At 44.4% G+C, this 19795-nt stretch overlaps 1 protein-coding gene and 1 long non-coding RNA gene across 2 annotated transcripts; one reads left to right on the top strand and one right to left on the bottom strand.

Moving 5' to 3' along the window:
• Positions 1 to 1668: 1668 nt before the first annotated feature.
• Positions 1669 to 5583, bottom strand: LOC148123362 (uncharacterized). Its single transcript, XR_015738056.1, has 2 exons — positions 5359 to 5583; positions 1669 to 1953 (listed from the first exon to the last, which is right to left on the bottom strand). It is a non-coding gene; the product is annotated as an uncharacterized LOC148123362 (long non-coding RNA).
• On the top strand, positions 3640 to 16816 carry LOC146896042 (uncharacterized). Its single transcript, XM_087906840.1, has 5 exons — positions 3640 to 3760; positions 6895 to 6965; positions 9699 to 9825; positions 10238 to 10324; positions 15050 to 16816. The coding sequence occupies exons 1-5, from the start codon at positions 3742 to 3744 to the stop codon at positions 16408 to 16410; spliced, it is 1665 nt and encodes a 554-aa protein (XP_087762966.1). The 5' UTR covers positions 3640 to 3741; the 3' UTR covers positions 16411 to 16816.
• Positions 16817 to 19795: the final 2979 nt, after the last annotated feature.

The raw sequence follows: 19795 nt of genomic DNA, 5'->3' as shown, positions 1-19795 counted from the left end.
ATAAACCTCACTCAACAAATTTATTGGGAAGGCAGAATCCAGCAGCGGCAAACAGAACAGGGTACAGAACTTATGTAGGATTTCTGGGCAGGGGTTGGGGGAGCTTTCCAGGGTGGCTTGGGATTGGCAGATTGTTGTAGTCTGACTCTGGAGCAAGCTCAGCGATTGGTGGGATTTCAAGCCCCAGTCCTGAGGTCAAGTCAGGAGCAAGTTGTTTTTTCCTTCGCACTTTTCACCTTACACTCACTCATTCACACCTGCCACAATATCGCCCAAAGCAGGTTCATGGAGAATTCCTCTGTGGCAGAGGTCTGAAGAAAGGATGTGCATGAGGGTCCTAGGAGATCCAGAAAAGTCCAGGGAGTCCAGAAATCTAAGCAGCAAAATCTTATTTCAGGCTGCCAGTAACCTGGGTCTTGTGAATGAGATTCCTCTCAGCTGTGTGAACAATTTGGTTGTAAGGATCAGTGCCCTGGACTAAATCTTATCTCTTAGTGGTGGGATGGCTGCTCTAGTGTCCCCCGAGGTGGTGGTTAATATTCCTTTAAAAAATGAGTGCGTGCCCCGGCGGCTCACAGAGCAACCGCTAGTCCAGCAGAGACAGCTGTGGGTCTCTGCAAAGTCCCCAGGGGCCATGTCAGAGCAGGTGGGAGTGCATCCTGGGCTGGCTGGCTGTGGGCAGGCAGGCAGGAGACAGAGACATGGACATGTAAAATGAGATTAAATTATTTATTCGGGGTTATGGAGGAAAAGGGGAGGGGGCAGAGAAAGAAAGGGGGAGGGAGAAGGAGAGGGAGAGAAAGAAAAGACAGAAACAGAGAAAAGGAGAGAAAGAAAAGACAGAAAACACGTGTGCACACGCCAAGAGAGGAAACAGAAAGAGGCCAAGATGGCAAGGAGAGGTCAGAAGTCGCTGGGAGTGGGCTTGCCCCTTAAAGGGACCAGAGATCAAAAGGAATAACAGTGGCTTTAGGTTTTAATTTTTCTAATAGTTATTTTTAATGGAGTCTTATTTTTTTCAGCTCAGGTCACCTAGGCTGTCTTCTAACTTGGGGCAATATTCCAACATACCCTCCCAAGCACTAGGGTCATAGGAATAGGCCATTATACCTCACTTCTTGTCTTTTGAGGTTCTTGGGGTTGAAACTACAGCTTTATACACAGTGGTGTTCAAGTGCCCTACTGCTTAGTGCATCCCTACTACTCTTATTTCCCTGGGATTGTAGGAATGAGACGCAAGTGCCTGCCATTGTGATTTCAGTATTACACTAGGAATTTACTGGACCACTAGAAAGAGGCACAGTAATTAAAATATTTAAATCATTATTTTTAGACACTCTATGGGTTAGATATTATTATATTCATAAAATAGCTTCCATTCCAAAATTTAAATTGGGGGTCAGGCATATGCCTATAGTAGAGACAATGAGAATATTGAGGTAGAAAGATGGCAACATCAAGGCCAGCCTGGGCTACAGATCTGTAGTGTTATTTTGCATTTGAATAAATAAAGCTTGCCTGAAGACCAGGGTGCAGAACTAAGGTACTAGAGGCCAGGGAGTGGTGTCACACACCTTTAATCCCAGAATTCAAGGCTACCCTGGGCTACTTGAGATGGGAATCTATCTAAAAAGAGAAACAGAACTCACACAAAGGTGCTCTCAGCACTCAGGAGTCATGTGCCTTTAATGCCAGCACCAGGGAGGTGGAGACAGGAGTAAATACAGAGAGGAATATAAGGCAGGAGAGACAAGAGCTCAGTGCAGTCTGAGGTTTGGTGGAGGGCATTGCCTTCTGCAGTCATGCTGAGGACAGGATCGACCATTTCTTTGTATGAGCCTTGGTAGAGGTTAAGAACTCTCTAGTAGCTTGGCTGCTTTGCTTTTCTGATCTTCAGCTTGAATCCCAAAATTTGTCTCTGGGCTTTTATTATTCATGCTACACAGATCCTGCCTTAAAAAACAATAGAAAAAATTAAAAATAGGTAAAATATTACAAGTTCATTGAAAAATGTAAATTTATATAGTTAAGGTGTGGTGGCAAACACCTGTAATTCCAGCACTCAGGAGACGGAGACAACTGGTGTAAATTCCAGGCAAGATCTTGTCCCCAAAAGACTGAAAGTTAGCAGTGTTTGGTTGGAAGTGTCACCTCAGTCCCTAACATCCTTATCCAAAAAGAGTCTGAATGTTTGATTGGAAGTGCCACCCCAGCCCCTGGCATCCATTTTGGAATGTTGGGTGGAAAGTTCCACTTCAAACCCTCCATTCCCTGAGAGATGCCTCAGTCCAAACTCTACCTCCAAGAAAGTCTGCCAAATGGTGACCCCTCCCCAGAGAGGGTGAAGACCACTCCCACAGGCTATTTAAACTGCCCCCAGAGAACAAACACGTGGTCTTTCCAGTTCTCTGTTCCTCCTGTCTGGGAGCGCTGGCATCCATTAAACCTGGTCTTCTTTTAATTTGGTTTGATTTGGTCTGATTTGGATTGTGTTGGCGGAGAGGTTTGTTGGGCTGAAAAAAACAACCAGGACATGGTAGTATGTGCCTTTATTTCCAGCACTTGGGATGCTGAGGCAGAAGAATATCTAGAAATTAGAAACCAGCCTGAGCAAGCAAGCTCCAGGCCAGAACACCAGCCAAGGGTATCTAGTAAGACTCTGCCTCAGCAGCAACAACAAATTCAAGTAACAGTAACAAAACCCACCAGCACTTAGCTGGATGTGGGGCTGCGTGACTTTAATCACAGCAAACAGGAGGCAGAGACGTGGGGATTTCAGAGATTGAGGCCAGCATGATCAACATCGAGTTCTCATTGTGCCCGTGAGACAACAAATCAAAACAAAAAGCAACCCCAGCTTCAAACTCACTATGTAACATAATCGAAGCTGGCCCTAAATCCCCTTATTCTCCTGTCTCTACCTCCTGAGTGCTGGGATTTCAGGCATGCATTGCAGGCCTGGCTAAAGCAACACATTTAAATTAGTGGTTATCAAGTGTAAGTAGATTGTGTTCCAGTGACGACAAGGTGATCTTTGCTCCATCCAGTCCCAGCCATGCTACACCTGGGAAGCTCTAAAGAGCTCTCACACTTGGTAGGAGGATCAAGAGCAAGCTGAGTTTGTCAAGGAGAACAAGGTCTGCGATGGCCTCTGGGAAATGTAGTCCTGAGCTGGGTCATTTGATGCGATCCTTGCCGTATTCCTGTAAAGATCTCCACCCCGCCTCAGAGCTGAAACACTTTAAAAGTTTCAGAGGAACTTTGAATTTGAGGCCCGAATCTGTGGGAAGTTCCTCCTTAAAAGGCTAATTGTTCGTTCTCCCGTTCCAACATTCTCTACTTCCACTCTCCAGCATTGAAACTCTCCCAGGGAGTCTAGAGAAGCACGGCCTGCTGGGAAATGTAGTCCACTTTAAAAGCTGAGACACATGGCGGAAGTGGCTGGAAAGAGGTTGTTCCGGATCATCTCAGTGCCCTACCCGACCTAACCGGGTACTGCTCTGGTTGATATCCGCTGGTCCCTGGAGTTCGTAGCCCGTGGGGTTCCAGTTGAGGTGAGTATGGCTCTGGTTCTATGCATTTTGGGTATGGGGCCTTCCGGTCTTTATTTGTTGGTTGCCGGCTGCCGACTGGCTCTTGGGGACCCACCCGGTTTCCGGGATGGCGCTGGCGGCTTAATAGATCTCCGCAGGGACTACGGCGAGGCAAGTGTGACTCCACAGGCAAGAAGGCTTTCAGAGGATGTGGATTGTACGGAAGGGTGAGAGCGAGCGTGCGCGAGGTCGTCAGAACACGGGTGATAAGTGGTTACCGGATCCTCTAGTCTTCCACCGCTAAGTGGGGAGAAAATACCTCTACTCCTTCCTGGATGTCAAGTTTAGTTGAAAATTTGGAAAAAAGAAAGCTAAATAATAGAGATAATAAGGATATCTGTACCCAAGATAGATCGATTTACCGATCACCGTGACTTTTAAATATAGTCAGAAGTCAGACGGGGTGACCCACATCTGTAATCTCAGCACTCTGGCCTCGAAAGCTGAAAGACAGTGACTACTCCATAGTGGGTTCTGGGCCGTCGTGAAATCCTGTCTCAGAAATGTTTAAGGGTGGAGAAATTACGTTTGAAAAAACGTGCCATTGAGGGGCTCCTACTTTTGTGTCACATCCTCAGTTAGCCTTGTTTAGGGACAAACAACAGATTTGAAAGTCTTAGAGAATCTATAAGGCTCTGTTGACTACAACTGGAGAAGTCAGAGTTCTTCAGAATCTTGGAGTTCAAGATTCAGGGTGATCCACTTCCAAGTCTAGAAAGAAAACCTCAGCTCCAAGCCTTTAGGACAGGAGACACACATGCGCACACTCAGTCGTTTCCCATTCCTACCCTCTCCAGTTTGTAGTTAAAACCGTCAATGTGGTGGATTTAGGAGGTGGGGACTTTTTGAAGGTAATTACATGGGATTAGTGAAAGACTCCCGCGTGGGCGTCTTCCCTCGGGAGAGACCCCGTGCCCAAAGATCAGTCCTGTCGAAAACACGCAGCCGGATGCAAACAGCAGGAGGTTTATTGGTGGATACATAGGTACCTGGGCGACAAGTCTCTCCGATGACTTGGGCGCCTGCAGGTTGGGGATGAGTGGTTCTTATAGGGGAGCAAAAGCGCGGGTACAGAAGCAGAAAAGCTTTCATTTCATTGATCAATTTAAATAAGGCTAAGCTGAGTGGCACACTCCTGACCTTTTACCTAAATACCAAGGAGGGGGTTGTCCTACCTGTTTTTCTTATCTCTTCCTGCCTTCCTAGCTTGGCTGGCGACTAGATGTCTGATTTACACAGCCCCTGACTTGTGAGAGCCTCGCTTTCTACGTGACTCAGGCCTCGCAATCTTCTCTTTCTTTGTTCCTATGACCAATCCATAAATCTCCTGTCTCGCAGCCAGATAAGGCTGTCTTTGCTCAGGTGTCTTTGCTCAGCATTTCAGAGGCACTGGATTCCAGAGACCCTTAATTAAGCCTGTTATTTGCTCAGCATCCCGGCCTTTAATGAAGCTTGCTATCTGAAAACCTTTGCAGAGCGTTATAACTGTGGTTAAAGTTAAAACCACAGTTTTAACTGTGACCCCAATGAAGTTGGGTTCCTTCATTAGTGCCTTGACTCCCTGGAGCTTCTTTTCCCCTAGATGAGAATACAGAACAGTCTCCATCTGTGGACCAGGAAATAGGTTTTCACTAGATACCAAGCCTGTCAGTGCTGAGATGGGGACTTCTCTGCCTCCATAACTGAGAACAAGTTTGCTGTCTCTAAGCTACCTAGTCTCAGATATTTTGTTATAGCATCTTAAACGGACTAAAATAAAATTTACCTGCATCTGACCAGTTCCTGAAGAAATTTTCGGCGTTCCTCGAATGTACTTTGCTTTGTGTTTATGGTTTCCAGAGGGGAGATCAAGTTCCTCTTTTTTTATTTGCATGAGGTGGAGGAAATCAATCCACAGCGCCCATGTGGCAGTTCATAACCACCCATACTTCAGTTCCGGGGGGTCAGTTCTCTTTTCTGACCTCTCAAGGCACCAGGCGTACACATGGTATACAGACACATGTGCAAACAAAACACCAATAAACATAAAATAAATTAATCTTTCAAAAACAATTCTGTTCATAAACTCTAAGGCAAATGTTTTTTGGGGTTGAAGAAAGGGGAACAAACAGCTCTGGTGTTGGGGAAACTCATATTATCCCAGAAAAGCCCAAGCAGGCATTTTATTGGGTACTTGAAGGGATCTTGGGCATTATAGACATAGCATAATTAAAAAATTAAAGACTGAGCATAGGTGCACACCTTTAATCCCAGTACTCAGGAGTGAGAGGCAGTTAGATCCCTGTGAGTTTAAGGTCGTCTTGGTCTACATTTTGAGTTTCAGGCCAGCCAGGGCTATACAGTGAGACCTTGTTTCAGAAATAAAGAAAGAGAAATATAGATAGATAGATAAATAGATAGATAGAGAGAGAGAGAGAGAGAGAAAGTAGATTAAAGGAGCCAGAAAAAAAGAAAGAAGAGAGAGAGAGAAAGTTAAAGGAGTCAGGGATGGGGCACACACGTTTTATCCTTGTACTTAGGAGGCAGAGGCAGGCAGATCTCTGAGTTGAAGACCAGCCTGGTCTATTTAGTGAGACACCATCATTTAAAAAAAGAAAATCTCTACATGTTCATAAGAAGGGTTTTCTATGCATGGTATGCATCAATGGCATTTATCCCTGAGAACCTTCTGGGACATTGATGCTGTAGCTGGTGGATTCTACCCTTGTGATAAAGGCATATGAGAGTGGTGTAGATGGAAGTTTCTGTCCCGCCTGGTCCTGCAGTTGTTCAGTCCCAAAGAAACACACAGAGGCTTATTCGAATTGTAAACTGTTTGGCCTATTAGCTTAGGCTTATTATTGACTAGCTCTTACAACTTAAATCAGCCCATAATTCTTGTCTATGTTTAGCTACATGGTTTGATACCTTTTCTCAGTTAGGCAATCTCATTTTGCTTCCTCTGAATCTGGCTGGTAACTGACTCTCTGCCTTTCCTCTTCCCAGAATTCTCCTATTCTGGTCACCATACCTATACTTCCTGCCTGGCTACTGGCCAATCAGTGTTTTATTAAACTAATACGCGTGATAATTCTTTACAGTGTACAAGAGCATTGTCCCACATCACAATGGCACATTCCTTACCCTATTAATGGGGGAGAAGGACTTCCTGGGTGGGTCACAGGCCTTGCAAATGGAAGAAATGAGAACCTGTCATCTTCCCACGAGTGCCCTTCAGTATCAGTAGCATTTCTGTCTCAGTTGTGACTTCTTAGGTCTTGGGATGTTTGACCTAGTTTCTCAATCTCTCTTGCCTTTCCAGTGCTGCCATTCCCCAGACTGCCCCGAGAGCAGAGAAGCATGGCTATTGTGGATGTCAACACTGTGTTCAAGGTGAGTGGGATTTCTTCTGTCACCTGTCTTCTGGCTGCTGATTCTGGAAGTGGAATTGTAATCCTGTTGTCGTGGTAACCATGTGAGATTGGTTTAGAGCCAAGGATGATCTTGAGCTCATGAACTTTCTGCTCCCACTTCATTTATTGGTTGCACATCCTTTGATAACCCCCTAGATAACCCCCCAGAACAGGTATATAATTTATTCCTTATTTTTATTCATTAATCCCATCAGAAACCCATTGACTTTTCTGTTCTACTTAATAACTCTCCACCTAGGAAACCAAAAATACTTCTTTTAAAATTAATTAATTATTTTTTAATTTTAAAAACTTTTCTAGACAGGGTTTCTCTGTGTAACAGCCGTGGCTGTCTTGGAACTCACTCTGTCGACCAGGCTGGCCTCCAACTCACAGATCCACTGCCTCTGCCTCCCGAGCGCTGGGATTAAAGGTGGGCGCCACCGTGCCCAACCTGTTTCCCTTTTCTAAATCATCTCTTTTGACCTCAGTGTACATACATAGGAATTTTAAAAATTAAAATAGATAAAGAATAAATAACACTGAAAAGCTGAGAGAAGTTGATTTTGTGGCCACACAGAGATAAAGGCACCTTAGGGTACCTTTAAAGATACGCTAAGACTATCTTTGAGGCACTGAGCTTTTAGGGATAACTCTAGGAAGGAAGGGAGCAAGGCAGGTTTGCATAATTAAGTAATCCTGGTGGAGGTGTGGTCTGATTAGTCCTTGTCCCTTATCTCAGTTCCTGTGAGCTGGTGGGCAGAAGTCCTAGGGTTCTAGGAGACAGATTTATTCTCAGCAGATGGTTACTTTTACTTAGGGACAGTTGGCCACATCTGGGGGCGGGGCAGCTCTTAAGCCTATGCTATTCCTGAAATCCAAGGTGAGTGCAGGTTTGGGACCAGGACCTGAGACCTTTAGGTGCTTTTAGGGATTCTGGAGGAGACACACAGAAAGATTGCCGGTACAATGCCTCCACCCTCTTGTGTGCTTTAGCCCTGGAAGGAAGGAGATAGGCAGTGTAGGTACCCTGGTTTCATCTCGAGTGACCAGCATGCCTGTTTGCAGAGTTATGCTAGTGACCCAAAGTAGAGGGGACAGACACAAAAGCGAGAAGGGAGTCAGCTTTTGGTTCTCGTATGGGTACAATACTTTTTTATTTTCCAAGTGTCTTCTGTGTCTCTTGTCCCCAAGAGTGTGCCCATTGCTATGTTATGTGTCCCTATTACTATTTTAGTCATAACCAAAACACCCACAGAATAGTTTTCAGGCTTCCATTTGAGTGTGTCAAGTTCCCAGAACAGGTGGTGGCAGCTGCATACACTGGACCAATTATATTCTCTTGCTGTGAGCCTCTCTATGGGCCCCAGTGCACTGCTGGGCTTCTGTCCTGTACAGTCCTCTTAACCTCAACTGCAGTACCTGTGGGTTTGGCTTTCTTGTTTTTTCCTGCTTGAGACTGAGTGCCATTCTGTAGCACAGGCTGGTCTGGAACTTGTGTAGCCTAGATGTCCTGGTTAGTGTTTATTTCAATTTGACATAACTAGCGTCAGAGAGGAGGGACCCTCAATTGAGAAAATACTTACGTATGATCAGGCTGAAGGCAAGCCAATAGGGCATTTTTTAAATTAGTGATTGATGAGGAGGGTCTAGCCTGCTGTAGTGACACCATCTCTGGGCTGGTGGTCCTGGGTTCTATAAGAAAGCAGAAAGCCATGGGGAGCAAGCCAGTAAGCATCACCCCTCCATGGCCTCTGCATCAGCTCCTTCCTCTTGGTACCATCTGGTTTAAGTTCCTTCCCTGACTTCCCTCAGTGGTGAATGGTACTTTGGAAGCCTAAGGGGAATACACTTCTTTCTCCTCAAGTTACTTTTGCCTGGGATGTTTTATCACGGTACAACCCTAACTAAGACCCAGGCTAGCCCTGAATTTCTAGCTGTCCTTCCCAGCGCTGGGATTATGGGAATGAACCACTTGTCTGGATAGACTGGAGTGATTCTTTGGTTGAATTTGCACAACTAAGAGAAGCAGTTATCCTCATACTTGTGAATTTACCCGAGAAGAATGCAGAATAGGGGCCTGGAGAGATGGCTCAGTTGTTAAAAGCACTGGCTGCTCTTCTGGAGGACCTGGGTTCAATACCCAGGGCCCACATGGCTGCTCACAACTATTTGTAACTTCAGTTTCAGGGGATCTGACACCTTCACACCAATGCACACAAAATAAATAGGTTAAATAAATTAAAAGAAAAAAAAAAAAAGAATGTGGACCAGGAAAGAAAAGTTTGCCAAAGGTGAAGTCTAAAGTCTGCATTGTGTCCTCTTGGTGGAAGTCTGGAGACATGCTTAGTTCTCCTGGCCATGGTATGAGACAGCATGTAGCAATTATGGCCAGCAAGCAACACTTGACAAATGCTCTTCGTCTGGGGTTTTTGCTGGGCGCACCCATGGTGGCTACCCCTCATCTTTGTTACTGACTCTCCAGCCTCCTAACGGTCAAGCTAGCCCAGCCCAAGGCCTCAGTCAGGCACACAGAAAAGAAACACCTCATTACGCAGAACATCCAGGGGCTCAGAAATGGTTTCTCAGGAGCCAAAGGCCAATGCTTTGACATGTTCAGTTTTCCTAATGCTGGGAGGGGACATGCCTTGTCCTGGAAAAACCGTGAAAAGGCAGTCTTAACGTTTGCTGAAGTGGTTTTCTTTCCGTCCAGGAGTTGGTGGTGTTCAGGGATGTGGCTGTGGAGTTCTGTAAGGAGGAGTGGGAGTGCCTGGGCCCTGAGCAGAGGTCTTTATACAGAGATGTGATGCTGGAGACCTACAGCAGCTTTGTGTCACTGGGTAAGGCCGTCTGTTTCTCGTAATTCAGAAGATGCTTCCCTAATGTTAGAGATGAAGATCTGCGGCAGAGGGAAGTCTACTGCATGCAGGACTTAACTGCTGAACTTTTTCTCCGTCCCCAACACCACCACTTAACAGCTGGTAAATGCTTTCTTTGAAGTCCTTTGATACACTATATACATACTTTCTCATGATCCTTCCCTGCTAATTTTAATTTTCATCAGTGATCTCTGTAAGCGATAATTATTTAGTAAATTGCTTGCTAAACGGCACCTTTTTTATTCACTTGTTTTAAATCACAATCATCCTGAAGATCCGAAATTTGTTTTAGGTTAAACTAATTATATAGCAAATGCTGTTTGCCTGTTGTCTGTTTTTGTATTTGTTTTTAACATTCTCTTTCTTGGAGTAGGACTTGCCATTTCTAAGCCATTAGTAATTTCACTGCTGGAGCAAGGCAAAGAACCGTGGATGGTGGAGCAAGCAGGATGGTATCCAGGTGCGTAAGGATGATGGGAGCAACTGGGGTGCTTTTGGGGAAGGCCAGACTAGTCCTAGAGTGGCAGTGATTGTCCTCTCCTACAGTGTACAGAAGTCCTGCTGTGAGACCAGTGTTTTGGAAGAAATAGTTTGAGAAAAGGAGAGGTCCAGCAGCTTGCTTTCCATTTTTCTTTTCTTTCTCTTTTTTTCTACTTTTTTGTTTGTTTGTTTGTTTGGCTGGTCTTTTTGTTTGTTTGGTTTGGTTTTTGGTTTTTGGTTGTTCAAGACAGGGTTTCTCTGTGTCACAGCCATGGCTGTCCTGGAACTACCTCATTTGGACCAGGCTGGCCTCAAACTCACCGAATTCCGCCTGTCACTACCTCCCAAGTGCTGGGGTTAAAGGCGCGCGCCACCACCGCCCAGGTTTTTTGTCTACTTTTATTTTGAGCATGTTGTGTAGCGTGTGTGTGTGTGTGTGTGCACAGTTAGTGGGAGTGGGTTCTCTCATTGTACCATGTGGTCCTCCAGGATCAAAGTCGGGTCTTCAGGCTTGACAGCAAACCCCTTAGGTGACTGTGCCATCTCACCGCATTTAGCCATTGTTGATGTCATCTTTATAAAAATTAGACAGTGGTAATTATGTTGCCCAGTACTATGTGTAATTTCGTGTCTTGATTGACTTTTTGGAGGAGTCTGACTGTGTATGTTACTGGGAGATAATTGGAGCATCTGCAGCTGTGATTGTAGGATTGTCATTTCTTTCTTATTTCTGTTTTTCCTTATGAATTGTGAAACTTTGTTATCATAGAATTATATAACTGTGATTGCCAGACGAATGAGTATGACCTTTAATTGCTTTGATAAAATTATCTTTGACAGTGTGGATTATCATGAAGTCTATTTTATCTGATATTAATGTAATCATTCCAGGGTTACCTATGCCATTTAATTTTTAAAATTATTTTGTTTTATAAACCCTGGGGCAAATGGCTGAGGCGCCTATTTAACATATCAAAGTGGACCTGGTTGTCAGTGTAATCTGCTGGCCTGGTCTGTCACCTGGGTACCCTGTCCCTTTAAGAGACAAGCCCCACCCACTCCCAGCCTCCCCCTCCACCAAGGCAATCAGATTTCTCTCTCTCTCTCTCTCTCTCTCTCTCTCTGCCCATCTTCTGGAGAGGTAGCTTCTGCCTTTCTTTCTTCTTGCCCCCTTCTCCCATTGTCCCCTTCCCGTTCCCTTTCCCCTTCATAACCCACTAAATAAACTCTATACCCAAACTCTCTCTGCATGGCATATCTATCTATCTGTCTCCTGCTGAGGCCTCAGGCCACCTGCCAGGGAACCCACCAAGGCCTCAGGTAACCAACCACCACCCTTCATGGGACCTCCGCCATCCCTAGGAGCAGTCATGTCCTTTCCTTTCCTTTTTATTTCTTTTTTCATCCATCTGCTGCTGAAGCCCAAGAGTGTCATAAATGAACTCCTTCTAGGGAACTCAGCCTCTCTGAACCAAACTGTTGATCCGACTCTCCTGGGCTATGTACTGATCATTTGTTTCTTCTGGCTTCTGCCACCCACAAAATTCAATTCTAGAGTTCCATCTCTTTAGTTGCTTCTCCCTTCCACCTTTGTAATGGTCTGTCCTGTCCCTTTAAGAGACAAGCCACGCCCACTCCCTCCCCTTTCTACCAAGGCAAACTGCTCTTTAGCTTCCAGCCTGAGTCACTTCCTTTCCTTCTCATTCTTGAAGAGATAGCTTCTGTCTTTCCCTTCTCCCCACTTCTCCCCTTCCCCCTACTCTCTCTCTCTCTCTCTCTCTCTCTCTCTCTCTCTCTGCTCTTCCTCTTTCCCCCTTCCCTTCCATAACTCACTACATAAATATCCAACTTCACTCTGCATGGCAGAGTGTCTCTGTCTCTTACCTGCTGTGTGTCTCCCTACCTGGGGCCAGCTGCCTTCAGAGACCTGCGGTGTGGTCTTGTGGTGTGTCTATCCATCTCAGTCTCTCACCCACCATGCAGCTCCTTACCTGGGATTGGCTGTCCTTCGTGGCCTGCCATGGTCTCAGGACCCACTGCCTGCCGCCACTTGGGACCTGCAGCGTTTCTGCTGCTGCATCCCTCGGGGAATTTACAGCATTTTACTTAAACCATAACAACCTTATCTAACATCTCTCCTCACCAACTCAGTAAGTGTTCTCTCTCCCTGTTGTGCCCTTTTGGAGTATCCACCATGTAGGCATCTCCCTATTGTGCCCTTTGGGGCTCAGCACGTTGGTGTGGGAGAATTGTCTGTATTCTGTCAATCATATTTTAATAAAACGCTGATTGGCCAGGCAGGCAGTATAGGCGGGAAAGCCAGACAGGAAGGAGGGGTGGAGCAAAGGGACTGGGAGTATTCTGGAAGCAGAAGCTCTCTCTCCACTCCTGCGCAGACCACCGAAGAGGCAGCATGTAACTTGCCCAGCTGAGAAAGGTACGGAGCCATGTGGCTAATGTAGATAAGGATAATGGGGTAACATAAGTTATAAGGACTAACAAGAAGCCTGACCTAATGGGCCAATCAGTTTATAACCTTATGGAGTCCTGTGTGTGATTTCTCTTTGGGATTTGCCGGCTGTGGGGTACCGGGCGGGACGGAAACCCCAACAAGCCGGCCCCCTCATGTTACAAATGGCGCCCAGACGTGGATAACTGAATCCACAGTCCTACTTACAAAATCACTTGCACGTCTCCAGCTGTTTTCTTTTCTACCTGCTCTAGCCCCTCATTTCCCCCCTTCTACTGGGTAAGTGTCAACTACAGAGTTCCCTGCTTTGTCTACTGTCTAAGACCAACTTCAACAAAATTATCACTTAATCATGGGGATTAGGAAAATAAGTAAAGAGAATTTAGATGTGAATGAAAATAATAAAACAGAAAACATAGGATAGTACAGGAGGGAGTTCCAGTGAATGCTGAAATTGCATGCATTTAATTTCCATTTGCTTGAAATACCCCTAACCTCAAAAGGAAGGAGTAAGATAAAAAACTGTTAACATGAGACAAGGAATTGAGCAGGTCAGTTGAAGGTTGCAGGCTACATTCTTAGTTAAACATTCTGTTGCTAGAACAAGATAAGTAATGCTCACACCCTAACCAAAACACTCTGTAGGCAAACCCCTCCCTGAGTGGAATCCATAGTTATCTCCATGAGAGAGTAGGAACTTAGTTGGATCCTTAGACTTTTGTTTGAGGTAGAAATAGGTCTACTTCTTGATACCTGAAATACAAGGTTGAATATTAGCCACACTTGTTAACAGAGAGCAGAACTCTCTGATCTAAATCTAGGTGGGACCTTTGTAGAGGTAGAAGCAGACAATAACCTTGAAGGAACAGAAGTAAGGTCTGACTCTCTGACTTTGGTCAGGGTGGAATGGCAACAACTTTGAGCAAGCTGAAACTCTCTGACCTTCAGACCAAGTGGAAATAGGCTCACATTTTTGGGCCTCCACAGTCTACTTTTACTACAAAAGTCACAGTGGTGTGTCAGGAAGCTTCCTCTTGCCCTACTGGGCCCCCATCATGTGGAAAGGGACTCCACTCTGTGATTTGGGGCATTTCTCTCCAACAAGTCTCTCTGTCTGCTTGGGGATGCTCCAGTTGAAATTCAATTGAAATTCTTGTTACCAGATATTTACCCCTTCTCCCTCATGGCTCCTCTCAGCTCCTTCCTGGGCAGTCTTCCTCTCTCCCTAGGAGTTTCCAGGTTCAGCTTTCGTATATTAAATAGACACCTCTGCCATTTGTTCCAGGATTTGAGACTTAACAATGTATGTGTGCACTTTAGGGTGCATTTGTGAGGGTCAGAGGACAACTTTTAGTTTGTTCTGCTCTTCTGCTGTGTGATCTGGGACTGAACTCAGATTGTCAGGTTTGCACCTTTATTTGCTGAGCCATCTTATCTGCCCCAGTTACTTCCTGAGTTTTTCCCTTTTTGTGTATATGTAGTATATATGTGTGTTCATGTTCACATGTGTGTGAGTTCATGTGCAGGCCGGAGGTTAATGCTGGCAATCTTTGCTGATCACTTTCTTTTATTCTTCCTTTTTGAAGCAGGATTTCTTAATCAAACCCTAATCTTCCTAGTCAACTTGTCCTGGGAGACAACTTCCCTGTCTCTCTGCCTTCTGAGACTGGAATTAAAAGTGAGCCTCCATGCCTTCTTGGTGCTTCCATGAGTTCTGAGGATCTAAAGTCCAGTTCTCTTATACTGCAGTAAGCACTGTAAGATCATTTTGGGGCTGGATACATGGCTGAGTGGCTAAAAGTACTGGCTTCTTTTCCAGAGGACCCAGGTTCAATTCCCAGCACTCATATGACAGCTCACCACTCTGTAACTCCAGCTCCAGGGACCTGAAGCTGCCTTCTGGTCTCTAGCGGGGCGGTTTCCTGTGCTGCACAGACTCACATATAGGCCAAACAGTGATATATATAAAGAAAAAAAATAAAATCTTTTTTAAAAAGTCATTTTGTGTTTTTTGTTTTGTTTTGTTTTTTGTTTTTCAAGCTAGGAGGTCTCAGTGAAACAACACCTGGCTGTTCTGAAATGCTCTTTGTAGACCAGGCTGGTTTTGAACTCACAGAGATCCTTCTGCCTCTGCCTCCCCAGTACTCAGATTTAAGGCATGCTCCACCAGCCATCCGTTTCTAATGTAGATGTGTCATGTCTTCTAGTACTAAATATGTACTTATTTCCTTTCAGATTTGCTGTCTGTAAATGAAACGAAGAATTTATCTCTAGAGCGTGGCGTCTTTGGAAAGGAATCATTGAAGTGGAAAATAATAGAAAGAGTCGGTAATCTTTGCCTTGAGGAGTCTGGTTTTGGAAATGACTGGAGCTGCAAAGGACCCCGGGAGGCACAAGCGGAATCCACAGAGGAATGTTTACAGAGAATGGCAGCCCCATTGGAAAAGATGTCAGCCGAATTCATTCAGCCTACACCCATGGCTCTGAGTGAAATGACTCACTCTGAAACAAAACACTGTCAACAGGAGGCAGGTGAAACCATTCCTCAGCAGGTAAGAGTTCCTGCCAGTGACAGACTTAATGAAGTGTATGAGAACTCCTTTGTCTGCTACACAGATCAGATGGAGCATCAGCAGGACTTGGCTGGCGGGAAGTGTGATGGATTGAAGGAGTGCAGCAGAGGATTTGCGTATGATTTCCATCTTGCCCCATATCAGATCAATAAGAAGCCCTATCAGTGTGAGATCTGTGGCAAGATCTTTGAAAAGCATGCTTACCTTGTTCAGCATAATCGCTTTCACACTGGCGAAAAGCCCTGTGAGTGCAAGGAATGTGGGAAGGCCTTCACTAACTGCTCCCTGCTCGTCCAGCACCAGAGAGTTCACACGGATGAGAAGCCCTATGAGTGCAAGCACTGCGGGAAGGCCTTCCTCTACTTCTCTATTTTCTTTCAGCATCAGAGAACACACACCAATGAGAAGCCTTATGAATGTCACAAATGTCAGAAGGCCTTTAACAAGAGTGCAAATCTTACCAGACATCAGAGAATTCACAGCGGTGAGAAACCCTATGAGTGTAACTTATGTGGAAAGACTTTTACTTGGGCTTCCAACTTTAATTATCACCAGAAAGTTCACACTGGTGAAAAACCTTATGAGTGTAACTATTGTGAAAAGGCCTTTCTCTGTCATTCAGCATTCATGAAACACTACAGAACTCACACCAATGAGAAGCCCTATGAGTGTCAGGAATGTATGAAGGCTTTTAGGCGAAAAGCACATCTCATCCAACACCAGAGAGTTCACACTGGCGAGAAACCTTATGAATGTAAGGAGTGTGGGAAGGCCTTCGCTTGTCCTTCATACTTTAATAGACATCAGAGAATTCACACTGGAGAGAGGCCTTATGAATGTAAAGAGTGTGGAAAGGCTTTCATCGATTGTAAAACTCTTATTCTACACCAGAGGATCCACACTGGGGAGAAACCTTTTCAATGCCAGCAGTGCAGCAAGGCCTTTAGACGGAGGTCCCATCTTAAGCAGCATCAAAGAATCCACACTGGCGAGAAGCCCTATGAATGCAAGGAATGTGGATAGGCCTTTACTCGGCTCTTGCAGGTGAAGAAGCACCAGAGAATACACACAATGGGAGAAATTCTATGTATCTGAATACTGACCTTTATTTATTCAACATCTTCATGTATATATGGAAGAAAAATGTTGATAAGATCAGAAATATGGGAAGCACCTTTATGTGTCCCTCAGCTACCCAGACCCTGCTGAGAAGAGCTGGAAGTGAGGTGTCTGTCACCTCTTAACATTGTGTAATTTATGTTACGGTGATGAGAACAGGAAGCCCTCGGTTTTCTCAGCTATTCGATACCGAATAAGAGTTTGTAAGAGAAGACCATCTGATAACTGTACTTTTTTTTTGCTTTATAACCTACAATTTATTGAACATTAATTCACATAGGAAAAATAAAAATTAAATTATGACTAGAAATACTAATTCTATTACCAGTAAAAGGGTTACATTTAATTATAGCCATAGAAAATGCCACATAGAGAATGATTGCGTGGGTGTAGACGCTTCTTGGTGTAGACGCTATTCCATGCATCATTTGCCACCTGTATTTTATTAGCTAACTTCTGTGCTTCAGATTGCTGCCTTTTAGTCAGTAGTAAGGCTATTGTGAGGACTGAGTGAATTTAGTAGAGGGAACTTTGACATATCAGTAGCATGGAGGAATTATTAGGAAATATTAGGAACCATCTATTTATCATAGTCTTTGTTATTATTAGTAGAATGTTCGTGTGCATTTATTAATGCCATCTCCTGTCAGCTTGTCCCGTAGCAAAGCTTTCACGGTGAGTTCTGGTGACAATGGTCGGACTAGAACATGAGCAGCTTTTCACCTCAGCTTCAGCTGAACCAGACAGTTGACTCTGGCGTGGCTGCTGGGACTCTCAGCTGCCGGGACTCACTGCGTTTAGCCCAAAGGCGAACTCAAAGTGTCCTCTGTAGCAGAAACTGTGAGTTTACTTACACAGGACAGATGGGTTTGGACAGGATGGGAAGTAGAACACATTTGTAATCTATAAACGTCACCATGTAACTTCTGAATTACATGGATTCAATCAAAAAAATCAATAAATTCTACAGGTGACAGCAGAAATAGATATTACAATAATTGATCACTTAATGAAAAGGAGCTTAAGAAAATCAATAAAATGGATAACTGGACCTTAACAGTTTTTCCCAAACCATCTGATACGTAGACTGGATTTTCCAGGTCCTAAGGAGACATTTGGAAGACACAGATGTAACAGTTGGGGCTAATGGGAAGGAAGTAAGTAGAACATTTGCAGGCAGAAATATTGTCTTTTGGCTTTGGTGGGTTTTATTTCAAGACAGGGTCACTCGTAATCTTGTGGCAGTCCGCCTGCTTCAATCCATTGAGTGCTGGGATTAGAAGTGTGTGCCCCCACACTGCCTTGAACTCAGAGCCGTGAGCCTGCTAAGCATGCATTCTGCCACTGAACCGTCCCTAGCCCTCTATTTTCTGAGGCCTGCTTACTAAACTGCCAAGGCAGGCCTTGAGCTCATCTCCCTGCACTGGTCTCTCTGACAGCTGGGATTGCAGACGTCTGCCACCGGGTACAGCTAGAAAGGGCTACTGCTATGAACTAATCTGTTCAGTGTTATTTGAGTTATATTTGAAATGTTTAGAATAAATTTTGGTGAATATATATAAATTTTTCTGGCTGATTCACAGACCCATAGAATCAAGCCAGTATACTCTTAAAAAGTAGAAAAATGGTTGTGTTTCCTTAAACGAAGCATGTGACAGTGTTCAAGCAGGGAAGTAAGTCATTGTTTGCAATAGGATCCATGTGGCCCAGGCTGCGGCTTCCCTGGTGCTGTCGTAACAGATAGCAGGGACATTTGAAACAGATTGTCAGCATAATATCCTTGCCAGTCCATCCTTTTCGTAAGGTTAAGTAACTTCTTAATGAGAAAAAAGAGGATCGGTCTTAGCCGAGTATGTTGGTGCACTCATGTAATCCCAGCGCTGGGCAGGTGAATGTAGGAGATCAGGATTGTTCAAGGCTAACCTGGGCCACATGAGATCCTGTCTATGCTGGAATCAAAGAAGGTAGCTGAGAAAAGCAGAAGCAACCAGTAATCAAAATAAGACCGCAAACAAAGACAGTGAACATAGAAGGAGCCAGTGGGAGGTTGTGTGGTAGAGTGGTAGACATTGTATTAGTAATTCCAAAAGCTATTTGATTAGGCTGATTACTATAGTTGAAAGGAAGCTTTTTTCTTAAATGAAAGACTAGGTTGGTGAGGGACATTTGGAATTGTACCCCTTGGAAGCTGAAGATAAGATTGCTGTTGTTTCAGACTAGCTTGGGGTACATAGAACAACCCCACCTCAAAAATAAATAAATAGATAGATAGATAAATAAATAAAAAAGATAATGCTACAAAAGGATTGATCTTAAAGGATGGGGAGAGAAATCCATGCTGTTGAGATATTAACCAAAGAAATCACACAAGGAAGAGCTGAAGAAGAAACAAAAATGATTTACCAAAAAAAGAAAAAGAAAATGGAAAAAATGACATAGTGTTCAAAGATTCATGTCATTAAAAGGGTTGAATGTTTTTATTTGTAAGTAACTAATAACATGGCCTCCATAAATAAAAAGCAAAGGTCAAACTACAAAGAGAAAAGACAGCTTGGATTTTAACGTACCTGTCTTGAGCAACATCAGGATAGAACATGTGGACGATACAGTTGAAAGGCCTAACAGACATACATGGTCTCCAAATTTACAAAATATTCTTTTATATAAGAAATTATCTTCTATGTCTTGAACTTCAAGTCTGAATAAGTCTCAGTCAGTTCAAATTATATACAATGCCTTCTTGCATAGGCACAGAGATGTCTCTTCATATTTTTGGAAATACACTTTTAAATAACCACTAGTTAGGACTTGATGGAGTTGAGGGGGGAAATACTTCCCCTCGGATAACCTAGGGAATGCGAGGTTCAGGTCCAGAAAACTGAGGTCAGTGTCTCAAGATGCTGGAGAATTTTAAAAGATGAAAGAGGAAGGAATAGGTTGAAAGCGGCAGTTCACTGGGAGGCAAGCATCCATATGACTGTTGAACAGTTGACATATTCCGGGGTGCGCTTCAGCTGTTGAGGAATTGTCGAAGCCAGGTGTGGTGTGGCACATCTTTAATCCTAGACTTCAGGAAGCAGAGGCCAGATGATCTCTGAGTTCCAGGTCAGCGAGACTACACAGTCTACACAGCAAGACCCTCCCTGTCTTGGGGGGCAGGGATTGAGAACCATAGTTACTAAGGCCTGCATTCCAGCACTCAGGAGTGTTAGGCCATCGACAGCCTTGGCTACACACTGAGACTCCTTCCCCTCAGCACTGAAACTAAACCTTTTACATTATTGAAGAA

Source organism: Myodes glareolus, chromosome 1 (assembly GCF_982192425.1).
Source record: "Myodes glareolus chromosome 1, mMyoGla1.1, whole genome shotgun sequence".
NCBI classification, from domain to species: Eukaryota; Metazoa; Chordata; class Mammalia; order Rodentia; family Cricetidae; genus Myodes; species Myodes glareolus.
The sequence above is the reverse complement of the archived record's forward strand: the minus strand, read 5'-3'. Positions and strand labels throughout refer to the sequence as shown.